This window comes from Vicugna pacos, chromosome 11 (assembly GCF_048564905.1).
Source record: "Vicugna pacos chromosome 11, VicPac4, whole genome shotgun sequence".
Taxonomy (NCBI): Eukaryota; Metazoa; Chordata; class Mammalia; order Artiodactyla; family Camelidae; genus Vicugna; species Vicugna pacos.
In genome coordinates, this window is record NC_132997.1 from 93,603,452 (window position 1) to 93,619,760 (window position 16,309).

General features: G+C 35.3%; 1 protein-coding gene across 5 annotated transcripts in view; it reads left to right on the top strand.

Annotated features, from left to right (window-relative positions):
• PLEKHA1 (pleckstrin homology domain containing A1) overlaps positions 1-16,309 on the top strand; it is a 46,104-nt gene that overhangs the window by 9,232 nt on the left and 20,563 nt on the right. For 4 of the 5 annotated variants that reach the window (XM_072972042.1, XM_072972043.1, XM_072972041.1 and 1 more), the window contains exons 2-5: positions 4,107-4,267; positions 7,541-7,597; positions 9,846-9,891; positions 16,058-16,155. In XM_072972042.1, the coding sequence (XP_072828143.1) occupies positions 4,127-4,267; positions 7,541-7,597; positions 9,846-9,891; positions 16,058-16,155 (342 nt within the window). In that variant the 5' untranslated portion in view covers positions 4,107-4,126. The remainder of the gene's footprint in view (positions 1-4,106; positions 4,268-7,540; positions 7,598-9,845; positions 9,892-16,057; positions 16,156-16,309) is intronic. The other variant, XM_072972044.1, reaches the window with a different exon arrangement.

The following is a 16,309-nucleotide window of genomic DNA, read 5'->3' on the forward strand; positions in this document are numbered from 1 at the left end:
TTATTGAGGTCTAATTTACATACAGTAAATTTTGCCTGTTTTAGTATACAGTTCTATATAAGTTTTGAGATATGCATGTAATTATGTAAGCACTACCACGATCAAGATATGCAACACTTATGTTGCCAGAAAATTTTCTCTCAAGTTCTTTTGTAGTCAGGCCTGTCACAAGCCCTAGGAACTCTGATCTGCTTTCTATTTACTGTAGGTTTTTTTTTTTAACTTGTATACAGTACAGCTCACTCTGTAGTGTATGAGCCTATGAGTTTTGATAAATGCGTATTTTGTGTCATATCAGAATCAAGATACAGAGCAGTTCTGTCACTCCATAAGTTACCTTTTGAAGTCAACCTCTCTCTCTCCACCCACTCATGGTGATCTGTTCTCCATTCCTATAGCCATTTGGTCTGGCTTCTGTCACTTAGCAAGGTACATTTGACATTTACCCACATTGTGTGCATCAACAGTTTGTTCCCTTACTTTGCTAAGTAGTATTTCTTCGTTGTGGATGTACCACAATTTCTTCATTTACCAGTCAGAAGACATTTGGGTTGTTTCTGCTCTTTGCTAATTATGAATAATGTTGCTTTAAATATTTGCATACAGGTTTTATGAAAATACAAGTTTTCGATTGGAATTGCTGGCTCATATAGTTAGGGATATGTTTAACTTTCTAAGAAACTGCCAAACTGGGTTCCCAAATTGCTGTGCCTTTTGTCATTCCCGTCAGCAATATGAGTGTTCATTTGCTTCACGTCCTTGCTAGCATTTGGTATTGCCAGATTTTTTTTCTCAGTGGCGGTGCTGGGAATTGAACCCAGGACCCTGAGCATGTGCTCTCCCACTGAGCTATACCCACCCACTCCTTGTTTGTTTTTGTTGTAGCCTTTCTAATAGGTGTGTAGTGATATCTCAGTTTTGATTTGTAGTATCTTCTAATGATGATGAGTGTGTTTTTGTGCTTATTTACTAGTTGTATGTCTTCCTTTTTCTTTCTTTTTTATTATTTAAAAAGCTGCATATCTTCTTTGTTAACTTATCTGTTCAGATTTCGTGCCCATTTTCTAACTGATTGTCTTATTGTAATTCCTTGTCTGTTTTTGGATATCAGTAATTTGATAGATACATGTGTACAGAATATTTTCTCTCATTCTGTGGCTTGTCTTTTGATTTCTTATTGTTGTCTTTCAAAGAGCAGTTTTTAATTTTGATTAAGTCCAGTATAGCAACCATATATAGTTCAGGCTTTTTGTGTCATATCTAAGAAATCTTTGTGTACTCCAAGACCTTCATTTGTGTGTGTGTGTGTGTGTGTGTGTATAAATAATGTTTTTAGATGCTTTTTAATTTTTTAATTGTACATTAGGTTTCTGATCCATTTCAAGTTAATATTTTTCCACATGGATAGCTACTTGTTCCAGCACCAATTGTTGAAAGACCATGTTTGAAATTGCCTAGACATCTTTGTTGAAAATTAATCAACTGACAGTATATGTATAGGTCTGTGTCTGGATGCTATTCTGTTCCATTGATTTATTACATCTTTTCACCAATCCTACACTCTCTTTATTGCCATAGCTTTATTGTAACTCTTGAAATTAAGTAATGTAAGTCTATTCTTCGGGAGATAGATTTAGCTTTTCTAGGTCATTTACATTTCAATGTATAATAGAATTACCATGTCAAATTTTATATAAAGTATCCTTGAATTTTGATTGGATATATTGTATTGGTACTTCATTCCTTTCTGTGTCTGGATAATGTTCCATTGTTTGGCTGTATCACATTTTTGTTTATCCATTCACTGTAGATGGACATATGGGTTGTTTATACTTTTTGGCTGTTGCAGATAGTGCTGCTGTGAGCATTCTTGTGTAAGTGTTTGAGTATCTGTTTTCAGTTCTTTTGGATATATACCTAGAATTGGAAATGCTGAGTCACATGGTAATTCTGTGTTTAACTTGTGAAGAACTACCAAACTGTTTTACACAGCTGTTGCACTATTTTACATTCCCACCAGCAATGTAGGAGGGTTCCAATTTCTCCACATCCTTGCCAATACTTTTTATTTTCCTCTTTTAATTGTATTTGTCCTAGTGGGTATGAAGTGGTATCTCATTGTGGTTTTAGTTTACATTTCCCTAATGACAAATAATATTGAGCATCTTTTTGTGTTCTGATTGCCCATTTGGTTATCTTCTTTGGGCAAAATGCGTTTTCAAGTTCTTTGTTTATTTTTCAGTTGAGTTTTTTGGTTGTTGAGTTGTTAAGAGTTACTTGTATATTCTGTAGACTAGACCCTGATGAAAATATTTCCTCCCATTCTGTAGGTTGCCTTTTTCTTGTTGGCCTTTGATGCAAAAAAGTTTTGTTTTATTTTTTAAAAAAACTTGTCTTATTTTTTTGTTGTTGTTTTTTGTGCTTTTGGTATCATATCTAAGGATTCATTGCCAAATCCAAGGTCATGAAGATTTTCCCCTATGCTAAAAAGTTTTATAGTTTTAGCTCTTATATTTAGATTAATTTATTTTGAGTTAATTTTTGTATATGGTATAAAATGGGGTCCAGTTTAATTCTTTAGCATGTGGGTGTCCAGTTGTCCCAGCAACATTTGTTAAAGAGGCTGTTTTTCCCCCATTGCATGATGTTGGCACTCTTGTTGAAAACCAGTTAGCCATAGATGTATGGGTTCTTCTCTGGTCTGTCAGTTCTGTTCCTTTGATCTATGTCTGTCCTCATGGCAGCACCACATAAGTTGATAGTTTTTGCCTGTAGTATGTGTTGGTATAGTGTATTGATTTTTCAAGTTCTGACTACATTTTGGAAATGTTTAAAAACTTTGGGTAAGTTCATTAAAAAATTATCTCCTCTAAATGCCAGATTTGTAATAACACACATCAAACTTTAATGAATGAATAGTTATGTTTAAAACTTTTTGATGTGTTTTGATGTTCTTCTGGCTGCATATAGAATAGTGATTAAGATGTACAGTATATCAGGGCATATTCTAATTGAATTTACACTGTAAGTTAAATGAAGAACTAGTTATATAAATAAATTCAACCTGCCAAAATGTGTTGACACCGGCTATAGAAGTACCAGAGTAGGAACAGTCTGCAGGTTTGCATCACATCAGGAGGGAATCACATTATAGTTTTTAGAGAAAATGGCTAGAAACAAATGCTTTTTACCCAAATCATGGGTTTTAAGTTTAATCAGTACAACAGAAATTTCAGTCCTTTAGAATCAGAATATGTGCCTCTCAAGTCTCTTTTAATCTGTAACTTCTCTCTCTCTTTCCCTATAGTAATTTATTTGCTGAGGAAATGGCTGTTTGTCCTGGCATTTCCCATAGTCCGCTTTTGCTGGTTGAATACCTACAATGCAGTTTATATGTTCCTCTGTGTTCTTTGTTTCCTGTAAATTGGAAATTGAATATAGGGAAATTTGGAGACTTGATCAGAACATCTTGTTGTTATATGCACTTCATTGGTGATGCTTGTGTCTTCCATTAGGAGGCACATAATACCTGCTTATCTCTCTTCATGATGTTAGCTTTATTTTGATTCATTTTGGTTTTAATAATTAAAAGGATTTTAGAGAGACAGGATGATGTAAAGGTTAAGATAGAAGTTCTAGAGTTCAAGAATCTGCGTTCATGTTTTTTTTTAATAGAAACATACATACATTTGTTTTCATATTCTTTTAAACTGTAAGTTACTACAGGATATTGAATATAGTTCACTGTGCTACACAGTATAAACTTGTTTGTGTTCATGTTTTGATTCATTACCTACTAGTTCTCTAATCTTCTCAGTATTAAATATCTTATCTGTGAAATGGGGATCATAGGGAAAAAAGTAAGTAAATTATTCAACTAAGATGAATAGTTCTCCTTTGTCCCCATAAATGTGTACAGTTGCATTTAGTAATCACTCACAATAAGCTTAATTTCAAGTGATTTTTGCCCATGCTTTTGTGTTCACATTAACCAGCCCTCACCTAATGTTGGAAAGCAAGCTCTTTGTTGAATAAACCTTACCATAGCCTGTTTTATGCTTGAAGTCCACTGAGAAGTACTTACTGTTAATGTTTTTATTTTACAGTGTAATGTTCAAGCTCAGAAATGCCTTATGTGGATCGTCAGAATCGCATTTGTGGTTTTCTAGACATTGAAGAAAATGAAAACAGTGGGAAATTTCTTCGGAGGTACTTCATACTGGATACCAGAGAAGATAGTTTTGTATGGTACATGGATAATCCACAGGTTTGTAAAATCCATACGGTTACCTCTTCAAAAGCATACAAGAATTTTCATTATTAAAGTATTTGGTATACTATGTAGGTGGCAGGATTTGTCTTCCTCACCAACATACATTTAGATTTATTTCTGCTGGCTGTTCTCTCCTTGCCCTGTACCCCCAACACCTGCTGTCCTACTTGAATTTCAGAAGATGAAACTAAGTTTATTTGATGAAAACTTACGCGTGTGTTTACATTTTTCTTCCTTGGGAGAGCCCATTCCATCTCTGGTAAAAAATTTTTTAAATCGTTTAGATTTAAGATATGGTCCCTAGGATAGAGACTGCTGTTTTTTGACATTCTTGCACGTGTGAGTCCTTTCATCTTGTAGTGTCACATTTGAGTGTCAGCCATTCGTGAATTTGATTTTATTGTTGCCTAGCAAATTACTGGAGGTAAATACCATAAATTAAAAGTTAGAATCCCAGTTTAAAGATCTGTGAGAGAGCTTGAATTAGAGATCACCTGTTGAGTAGTTTTAGATTTTCTCTACCTTTTTATTCAGATTAAGAAATATGTTGCAAGAATGAGTCCCTAGCAGACTTTTAAGTTGATCTGGTCTAGTGGACTCCTTGTGCAGGTGAGGTACGAAGAGTTAAGGAAGAGCAGGGCCTGGTAGGAGGGTCCATTCTGTTTCAGAGAGCAGGAACCAGATCCCCTAACAACTAGTTTAGTATTCTTTGCCTATGGTGACTTTAAATTAGACAAAATACATATGTGTTCATGCATTTATATTTATTTATATAGAATTCAAGTTGCAGGGGACCTTAGTATTAATTCAGCCTCTCCTTAATGCAAGAAACCCATGTACCCCTGGTCTTCACTTTAAGTGTTGATTGAACTACACATAACTAAAAAGTATTTATTATATTTGAGACAGCTTTAATTATTATTTGTTCTGTGAGCCAAAAACTAGTTCCTTGTATCTTTTACCCATTGATCCTACTGCTGTAACAGCACTGTTTAACTGGTCATAATAACCCTGATAATAAAAGAAAATTAGTTTGACTCATTTGTCCTTGGGAGCCATTCTTTGTCTGATCACTGCTTTCTTCATTACTAACCGTTGGTTTAAGAATCCATTCTAGTATATTACGAGGGATCAATTTGGGACTTTCTGTGTTGTGTTAATGGTGTGAGTAATGGTGGAGAATTAAATAATTAAGTCGCTTTATTAGGAAGTGAATTTGAAGAAACTTGGAAAATTATTCTGGCAGAATGAATAAAGGAACTCATAAGAACAAATGGTTTATTTCCCTTTTTATCTTAAATGTCATATTAGTTTATTATTCCTTACTCACTGTCAAGTAACAAATTTTGAAACCCACTTTTTTTCTGGTTGAACTTGGCAGCAATCATACCAGTTCATAGACTCTAGTTATTTTGAATATCTTTTATCTCCCAGCTACTTATATTTCCTTGTACTGTGCCACTGTTTAATCTAGGACCCCTTATGGCATGCAGTCATGACATAGTTGCTTGTTTCTCTTCCTCACATAAGAGATTAGAGCTATACTCAGCTGGTTTAAATAATAGACTTATGGAGGACTTAAAAATAATTGTTTTGAGTGGAAGGGTAGCAATGCTTGAAAAAAAGTCACTTTGGTAGTGGTTGGGAGATGTTGAAGGTATTTTAACATTTCATTTCCTTTGTCCAAAATTTAAAAAAAAAGCATAAAACATTTTGTGTAAGAACACAACCATTTAAAATTAGACATTAAAAAATTATAATTTGATTTTGTATGCATATTGATGATTTATATATAGAAACTTGTACATAGTTTAAAACAGAACATAAAGCAGTTTACTTTACATAGATGTGACAGTTTTGAAAAGACCTGTCCATATCAACAATAATTAGTTCATGTTTGGGAATCTTAAGTATTTTAAATGTCTAGGCTTCCATGTAATTAACTATTTTCACTAAGCTTATAGAGATTTGAGAAAGATACCTTAATCATTCATGAAAATACACCCATAGATTTTTTTTTAATGTACATTATTATAAAGCAAGTTAAAAAGTTGATCCTTAATCTACAATGGAGGAAACTTCCAAAATCAGGATTGTTTTACTTTTACTTTTGAAATCTTCTATCAGTCTTTACATTTATATTTATTCCTTTTTTCCAGACTATTTTATCTGGTTTTTCTACCTCCATCTTCCCACTTTATAATGCATTTAGTTTATTATTTTGTAAGATATAGTAATTAAAGCACGATTTTGATCACAAAACTGCTCACAAGCCTTCTTTAATGGATTCACATTCTTTACAGTATAAATTCCTTGCTACTTTGTTTCTTATTTAGGTCCTCTGTAATTAGGTTCTTAGTTCAAGTTCCTAAGCCACCATCTCCCACTTCAACCCTATGTGAGCCTGTATTATAACCCAGCACAGCAGCTTTCCCATGTCAGTACAGAGCTTCTGGCGTCCTCATCCGTTGGCTGTAGCTCATGTGTTTTCTCTGCCTGGAATATTCTCTTCTGCTCTTTGTGTTTCAGAATTTGTCTTTGAGTCCAGCTTAAATGCTGTTCATTCCTCCACAGTCTTTCCTGATAGCCTCAGCCAGAAATGATTCTCTTCTTAATTCTTTACCCATTGCTCTTTTATGATTCAAACCACATCCGAAATTTGTTATGGAAAGAATAAAAATATTTTTTATGAAAGTGGCAATATATACATTCCCTGCATATGGTTTAAAAAGTATCAATAATTTTTTTTGAAAAATGGTGTCAATGTAGACTAGTAATGGCATAATAAATACTCATAATTTAAATGAGAGAAAATCTAATCTTTTTAAAGAGAGATTTTTGATTAAAAACTTTAATAGAACAAAGTATTACGTATACTCTGGAAATTTCTTACAGCTCTATTTGTTTTACGTCTCTAAATAGTTTTTCTCGTTGTTTTCTGGAACAAAATCGGATCTCGTTTATGGTTTTTTCAGCTCATGGAAACGAAAAGTTTAGCCACAGTGATAACAAAGTGGCCTTTTAGTTACAGAACGCATTGTGGTCGAACGGCATAGAGTTCCATTTTTCAATCCATGTTGTCCGCTTGATTTCAGACCTAGTAAATACTTGAACTGAAAAGTTAATTTGTAAAATTCTGTGTAAAAAATGTACAATGTGACATTAAACGATCTAATTTCTTAACTTTTTTGGTGTATGTAGAACATTATTATATGAAATAAATTAGTAATGTTGAATAGTAATTAGATATTAATAATTTGTTTACAGAACCTACCTTCTGGATCATCACGTGTTGGAGCCATTAAACTTACCTACATTTCAAAGGTAAGTCTTTCTAATATTGTCTTACATTCAAGCATGAGTTAAAATCCCATAGAATGAGAGTGTGAATGAAAAAGACCGATTTCCTCTCTTTGTCATTTAGTGATGATGTTTGATTCATATCTTGCTGAACACAGTACCTGATCGTTATGTTTAGGAAGTTTTCTGACAAAATTAGGAAGAATATGGAGTTAACTTACAGGATGCAGCAAATTGCAGACTTTTATTATCAGATATATGAACATCAGAAGGGGAGAAATCCCTTAACAATTAGGTTCTGTCTTTGGGAAGTCTGGAGAAGATTTTTCTAAGTCTGTGTTTATTTATTTAAACTGTAATTTTTTTTATCTCATTACCTTTTGACTTTTTGTTTCTATTTTACTTTGAGGAAACTATGAACCATCTTCATGATGAAAGAATGATTTTTCCCTCATTTCACTTTGTCTCTACTAATTTGTTTTCTTGCTTGTTTATTTTTCCAGAATTTTGCAACACTATTTTTCTTTTGTCTTCAAAAATTTAGATTTGGTATAAAGTATTTTCCCCCCTTACTTTCTTTTATTGGTGTTTTGGGAACTGAGACAGAGACACTGAGGAAGTAGCTTTATGGGTCTTTTGTGTTTTATGCAAAGTAAGAATAAGCTTGATGATGACTTGAGATGAGATATGAAAAGGAGCCACACCGTATGACTGAGTAATGTGCATACTATTATGCATGTGTTGGAGTTTGTTAGCTTCAACAGAAGACCAGTTTACAAGTGTGCCTCTGTTTAAATGACAGATATTTTGATAAACAAAAAGCTTTGTTATCACTATCACAATGGAGCTATTCATTCTCTCATTGACCGAAAAAAAGAATTTTGTCCTTGGACAGTAAGAATTATTACATATTTAAAGAGAACCGTTTTATGTTAAGGCCATGTTATGTAAATTTGCAAAAGACAAATATTGTTTAAATACACTTCAAGTGTCCCTGTAAATATAAAACACTTAATAATACTTCAGGGTAGCTTGCAGCTTCAGTTCTACAGAGATTATCATTAGGAAGCATAGAATTCCATTGTAGAACAAATTTCGGATCTGCTTCCCCTCACATGATTGCCTGCAGTATATGTTTACATGTAACTATAATGTAAATATGCTGCCAAGGAGTTTTGATTCTTAATGAAGTGATAGGGAAAGGCCTATTTTATTAGAATAGGCAGTTGAGGTAGAAATTGCCCATGTGTCTGTGTCTTTTCAATTGCTTGTTGCCCAGTCTTTTTAAAAATGAGAAGTCTTTTTAAAAATTAAGGAATTAACTCAGTTAACCAGGCAGACTGGCCAGCTCTTCCCCTCCTCCACTGCTTCCTTTTGAAGATATGTTCTTGTCTGTGTAGTTCTGTTAAGTTTTATCTCTGTCTCACAGTTTACTGAAGTTTGAATTATACAACTTGTATTCTACTTTAGATATGCCACTTTTCCCCCAGAACTTATGCCTGGAACAAATTTCACTGTGACTTGGAACTCTCAATTTGTAATTGGGATCAGCCAGGAATCCTAGACTAGAATTGTAGCATCTGTTTTGTACCTTCAGAAGAAATTCTCATTTCTGACCCTGGGCAGCAGCATGGCAAGTGAGTCACTTTATTGAAAGGGCTGGCAGCAGCCAGGTGCAGCTAGCTGCTTCACCTTCTAAATGGAGCTATGTGCTGCATTAGTAAAGGGGGGCCCCATCATCCTGGGGGATTTGAATGTACAAGTGGGGATCCAGTGCTGTTTTGAGTTCCTCATTACAAATTAATGCCTACTTTTGGACTCTATTAAATATACCATCTCCCCCTTACCCACCACCATTTCCTCTTATAGTTCACAGCTAATTTAGAAATACGCAGTTTGAGACGAATTCAGTTTCTGTGGAGTATTATTCATTGAGGGCATTTTGAAAATTATATTAAACCAAAAACATTTATATGTGTACCATAAAACTTAATGGTTTATTTTCAATTTCTTCACATTTCCTTTGGAAAAAAAAAATTTTGTCCAGAGAGAACATGGAAGTATCATTTGTTTTAAGCATCTTACAATTGGAACACATCTCCTAAATTTAATTTATAGTTCTTTTCCAGTTACTTTTAAAGTTTAATTTTAGATCCATGTGCTAAATGTGTAAGATTACTGGGAAATCATACATGTGGAAATTCACATAGTATTTAAGGTTGGTTACAGTAGCGTATGAAGAAGTGAGTGATTCATCTCTCTTTCTTGTTAGGTTAGCGATGCAACTAAGCTAAGGCCAAAGGCTGAGTTCTGTTTTGGTGAGTAGCCATATTTTATATGTTAGTTATTTTAAGTTAGACAAATATAATTACACCATATTGTAAGAGAAAATAGTCACCGAAAACCACACAACACAATCCTTTGGTTTAATGAATTATTCTAAGGCAAATTCCCTTGAAACTACCATCTAGGTGAAGAAATAAAACTGCCCCTCCACCCCTGGATCCTCTTTCCTGTGTCCTGTCCCAGTCAGTCTCCTCCCTCTCTGCCCATGTGTAGTCATTATCTATGCATTTATAGTGATCCCATCCAGCAAGATTAATTTTAAACTTTCTACCTGACATTATTGGATATTAAATACTTTAATAGTGGAAAGGACTTAGTTTGCAGCATGTGGGTAATGAGACATTTACAGTTTGTGGGCAGGGGTAGTTGAGGGTATTTGATTAACTTTTAGTGAATGACTAGTATATGTGCAGTATGCTTGGCATGGGGGCTATGTGAATAATAAGAGGCAGTTGTTGCCCTTAAGAATCTCACAGGCTGGTTACCTCACGGGCAGATACAAACCAGGTAATTATCATTGCATTTATCACAGTTGTAGATAAAGGGGTGTACAATCTGGTAAAGAATCATGAAGGAAGAGCTTCAAATTCTTATCAAGGATGTTGGGCATCAGGGGAGCTACACTTAATGAGTCTAACCTGATCCTCCTTTATCCCTGGGGAAAAAAGATGGGAGGGCCACACGGATAGAGGGTGCATAGAGACGAACGTGGTGTGTGTGGGGAACTGAACACTCAGCAAAGCTGGAGGGATTGGTGAGAGACTAGAAAGTAAGAAGGCAGGCAGGAGTCAGGGTGTAATATGTTGACAAGTCGATTTTTTTTTTTTTAAAGAGGCAGTAAATTAGCATCTAGAAAGTAGGTATAAGGTGAAGGAAGGTTTTGTTTGTTTGTTTTTGACTTTTTTTTTTGTATGGATAGAGTTTGATGCAGGTAAATTAGTTAAGTGACTTTTAAACTAGTGTTCTTAATGTAAGAGCCTGAATTAAGGTGATGGCATTGGGGGAAAGAGGAGGGATAAAGAATATTGGAAGGTAAAGAATAAGGACTCCGTGACTGGATATGTGGGAGTCGGAGGGAAGAGAGAGGTGTCAGGTAGGTTTGCTCAAGAAAAATGAGGAATCAAAGAGAGCTGATTAGACAGGGTAAAATGTTTGGTAAGGAGTTTGAAATGGAGTGGAGGAAACATCCAAATGGAAATATTCTGGTGACAGTAGTTGAGGACTGGTTGATGCTTAAAGATCAAGGATGGAGAAAGTTAGAATCTGTTAAAATAGTGGGTGATCATTGAAGCTGGGAGAATCGATACACTTTCAGAGAGTAAGTTAGTGGACATTAGTGATGAAAGGGACAAAAGTTAGGAGTTTCCAGCTGACACCAAAAGGGACTGTTTTACGTTAAAGTAGAAAAGATGCTTCTTGGAGGAGAATTGATGTTAAGTTTCTTTGTTTTGTTTTGCTTGAAAAGAGTAGGTTTCTTCTGTAGGCAGTCTGTTAGGGATAGCATCTGATGGCAATCATATACATCCAGTAAGAAAATATATGAGCAGGATGTAATATAGCTGTTCAGAGAATCCTCTGTAATGTTTTTATAACCACTAAAAAACTAATAAAAAGTCATTACAAATTTACAATTTTTGGTTGCTAAATAGGAAAATGTCTCAGAACCTTGTGAGTGAAACGCTACTGAGGGCAAGTCAAGTGACAGAAGCTTGTATTTTAGAGTGTGTTGTGTACATACTCTTGACACGTCTCTAATGTAAAATCTCGTACAGTTTGAAGGGCTAGTAATATACAGTAAGGGATTTGACATTCAGTTATTGGAGTATTTAGAATGAGTGTTTAGTTGAAATCAAAGATTAAGGTTAGTTTTTTTATTGGTCTGCCAGTAGTGTTAGTCTTCCACTACCAGAGGGAGTAAAGATTCTGTAATGTTCGCCTTCAGAGAGAGGCACTTGTCTCTAAAATGGAATTAAAATTCCATTCAAAATGGCAACACAAAGACTTTTCCTCCTCACTTTCCTCGCATATTGCCTCCAAACCTTGAGAACAAGAAACATTCAAACCATCTTTGCTGAAGCTAGCAGACACCTGTAATCTATAGTGTATAAAGATGAAGAGTGGATGGAAGATGAGTAAATGACCTAGCAGAGTCATTTCAGTGTCCTGCCCCCACACCAATAGACTAGGTGCTGAATCCTGTCTAGGGAAGCAACAGAGGGGAGGGACTGAAAACAGGGGTTCATTAGAATGTCTATATAAGAAACCGTCTCTGGTTCCTGCCTCCATCTGGCCCAGGCAGGCAGCCACCCTTCCCCCATCCCAGCAAGGAATGGCATGTGTAGTATCTCCAGAAATAGAATCAGTGAGGCTATGTGCCTGGAGACACTAGTCCCAGAGAAGGGGGGAGATGAGGCATGAAATGGGAAACAGGAGGATTAAATGAAAGTCTGCACGCTGGATGCAGCCCTTTCCTCTGTGTAGCCCCAGAGCGTCAGGCAGCCAGGTGGGTGTGGGACAAGAATCTGAACCCCCCAGAGAAGAGAGCCGTAGGCACTGACATCTGGATGTTTCTACCAGGGGAGCTTGCCATGCAGTAAAGTCCACCAGTCAGAAACCCTGTGTGTATTTAGGAGAGTTTCCAATCAGTGTTTTAGTACCTTGTTTTGAGTATGAATGGAGAGCCCAGGATTACATGACATTTGATGAGAGAGGACTATCAAATAGGAAAGGAAACAGGAGACAAGGCAAAATTCAGATGAAAAAGTCAAAGAAAGCTAAAAATAGAACTAAGATAATAGAGAAATAAAAGTAAAGCTTCCATTAAGAAAGCCACCATCTAACTAATAGGGAAGGAAAGGATAGGGAAAGAAGAGGGAATAGAGAAAACGGGAGAAAATTGGCAAAGAAATACGATAAAATGGCTCATAACCATTTGATTCATAATCATGTTTGAACCATAAGCAGTTGATCCTAGGTTGTGCAATGATTTTTGTTTGGAGTCAAGCTAATGTTTATGCTTCACATTTTATCCATTTGATATATTCACTTTGATGATAAAGATTTGAAATGAAATAAAGAAGTACTCAAGTGAAAAGGTAGTGAGCACTCAAGCCTCTGCTATACATTTATCATACACAGTGGAATCTTTGCTTTAAAAGCACAGAGACTTACAGGTTCCATGTAGTTTTGTTGTTGTTGTTGCTGTTTTTTAAAGTTCTTTCTCTTCCTGTCCCTGTCCACCCTACCCCCAACATTGCTAATACTGATTTGTAGTAATTTGCTTTACATTTTCCACAACGCTTCCTTACTTGGAAATCTCCAGATGGTGGTGGTGATTAAAGGTGGTTAAAAAGGATATCTCTTCTGTTCAAGCACTGCATCAGTTTCTTCACATACATCACCTCCACCCCTAAAGGAAGGGACGGATAGCATTCCATTTTATAGAGGAGGAAAATGGGGCTCAGAGGTTAAATGCATTTTACAAGATGCTGCTGCTAGTAGGTGCATGAGCTTGTCAGGTCTGGCTGACTCCAGGCTCTGATCCGCCCCCCGCCCATCATATCGCTATACCTCTTCCTACCATGAAGTAAAACTTAAAAGCACTTGAGTTTTTATTCAGACCACAAAGTGTGCTAAGAGTCTTTTTAGAGGTATATTTGCCTCTTTTATTTACCTTAAAAGAGATCCTTATATAAATATTATTTATTCAGAACTGTATGTATTAAGCACTTTATAGCAGGTGTAATGTATTACCAAGTGCTTAAATTTTTAAACTCTTCAGATATTCTTGGCAGATGCTCGAAACAACATTGAAGAGAAAAAGCCATTTTGAGGAGAGCTCAGCTTCTGCCTAATCTGGAAAAAGATTATGAAAAGATGCTTTATTGATTGCTAGAAATTAAAAACAAAAGCTGTATATTGACATATATAATAACCTTCTGAGTTACTAATTTATCTTAATTTATATTCATGGCTTTTACAATTTCTCCAGTCTCTACCAAGGTATAAAAGAATGGCTTTATAGTGTGTTAAATTTCTTAGGTCCAGACTAATTGATTTATGTCGTTTCACAAGATGAGACTCATATCAATTCAAGGAAGCTCTGGTTTAGTGTCTTGGTGTCAGTGTCAATTTCAAAATCTTGTGCATTTGAGAAATACCCTTTTTTTCTTTGATTTTCATTTCCCCATTCCCATAGTCACATTCAACTGAGTGTTAGTATATTATTTAAAATTTTGATGGAGGCTTCTGGAAGCTATTTGTATATTTAAAAAAAATTGCAGCACTGTAGCTATTCAGATGCCTTAGCTCCTCAAATAATATTTGTTTTTAAAAATGAATTTATCTAAAATATAATTAATAAGCTTTAATTTAAAGGTTGACTGTAGTTATTTGTTGACAGCTGTATACGTAGGTATACTTTGCTTTATAGAAGTAGGTAGTAAAGGGGTATTATACAAACTAAATTGCATAAAAAGTTCCAAATGTATTAAGATAATAAATATAGAGAAAACACATGTGGTTGGAAAATTAAGCGGTTTTTTGTAATCTTGAGTTTAATCTTTCTAAATATAATGTGAAATCTAGAGTCATTAAAGGAAGAGGAAAAGACTGATAGAATATTTCTGTTTGATCAAAGATACAATGAACAGAGTGAAAAGACAAATGACAAACTGGGAAAAGTGCTTGAAATAAAACAGAAAGGATTAATATAAAAGCTCTTACATATCAATAAAAAAATAAATGAACAACTCAGGAGAAATATGGGTACAGAAGATAAACAGAACTCATAAAACAAATGCAGGTAGCTGGGAAAAAAAAACACAGATGGCCAATAAACATATAAAACTAATTTGTCTCAGTAATCAAAGAAATTCAAATTTAAACAATGTATAGTTTTTCACCAGTTAGGTTGGCAGAGTGTCATGCTGTATCCGTCAGGATCGGGTCAGGAAAGCACACCACCCTGGGCATTTCTAACCCAGGGGATTTGTTACAGGGAATTGGTTTCCCAGCAGATGAAAGGCTGAAGGAGCACAAAGGGAATGCTGGAATAACCCAGAAATTAGAAACTGTATGAAGCAGCTATCACCCTCTCAGCTGGAGAGAGGAAAGGGAAGAGGGATGGTGTTACCAGAACCTAGGACTTTGAGGAGGGGCCACCATGGAGCTAGTGACTGGCGTCTGAGGGGACTTGTGAGTGGACTGCACGGCTGGTGTAGGGAGTAGCAGAAGAGCCTGAAGCAGTAGCTGGTTGTGTGTTGCTGCTGCTGGAGGGAGATCAGCAAAAGCAGGAATCTGCAGGAGAGTCCTTCTCCTCACCTTCCTCCCACCTTCCAGTCTCACAGCAGTACCTCCCATTGGCAGAACATGGCTCAAGCTGCCAAGGAAGTCTAGAAAATATTGTTTGCAAACTTGCAGCCCCATTGCCACAGAGCCTTGGGGCTGAAAACGATATTAGGGGTGAGGAGTATTAGACAAAACAGGCCTTTGCATGTACTGTTGGTAGGAATGTGAACAGCCTTTGGTGAAGACAGTTTGCTAATACCTATAAAAATTTTATTTATTTATTTATTTATTTATTTATTTTATATTGAAGTACAGTCAATTACAATGTGTCGGTTTCTGGTGTATAGCACAATGTCCCAGTCATGCATATATATACATATATTCGTTTTCATATTTTTTTCATTAAAGGTTATTACAAGATATTGAACATAGTTCCCTATACTATAAAAAATTTTAAATGTGAATTTTCTTTGACCCAACAAGCCTATGTTAAGAAATTTATCCTATAGAAATGCTAGCCCAAGTATGGAGAAGTATATTTACGTGCTGTTTCACTGAGATATTTTATACAATTTCAAAATTTAGAAATAGCCTAAATGTTCGTCATTAGAGGATTGGCTAAATATATTGTGGTATTTCCACATTTAATGAAAACTGTGGCCATTAAATGTAAGAGTTTTGCCTATGTTACTGGGTGATAAAAGCAGTTTTATATGTGATTTGACATTTTGTCAGGCTGAAGAGTCACTGTACTGAAACCAGCAAGATTTTTCAGCTGCTGCAGACATAAACTTAGAGATAATAAGTGCAAAATTTCATGTGTTGTAGTTTATTTTTTTCTCTCAACAGTTATGAATGCAGGGATGAGGAAATATTTCCTACAAGCCAATGATCAGCAGGACCTAGTAGAATGGGTAAATGTGTTGAACAAAGCTATAAAAATTACAGTAAGTATTTGTATTTTTTGTGAAAAAAATTTTAATGTCTGAAAGTGATTTTTACATTTTGAAAATACACCTACTGAATGTCTTCAGCTTAACAACAGTTTGTCCCAGGCTTACTCACAGTTTGTTTAAAAAACCAATGTTTATAATGGGAATA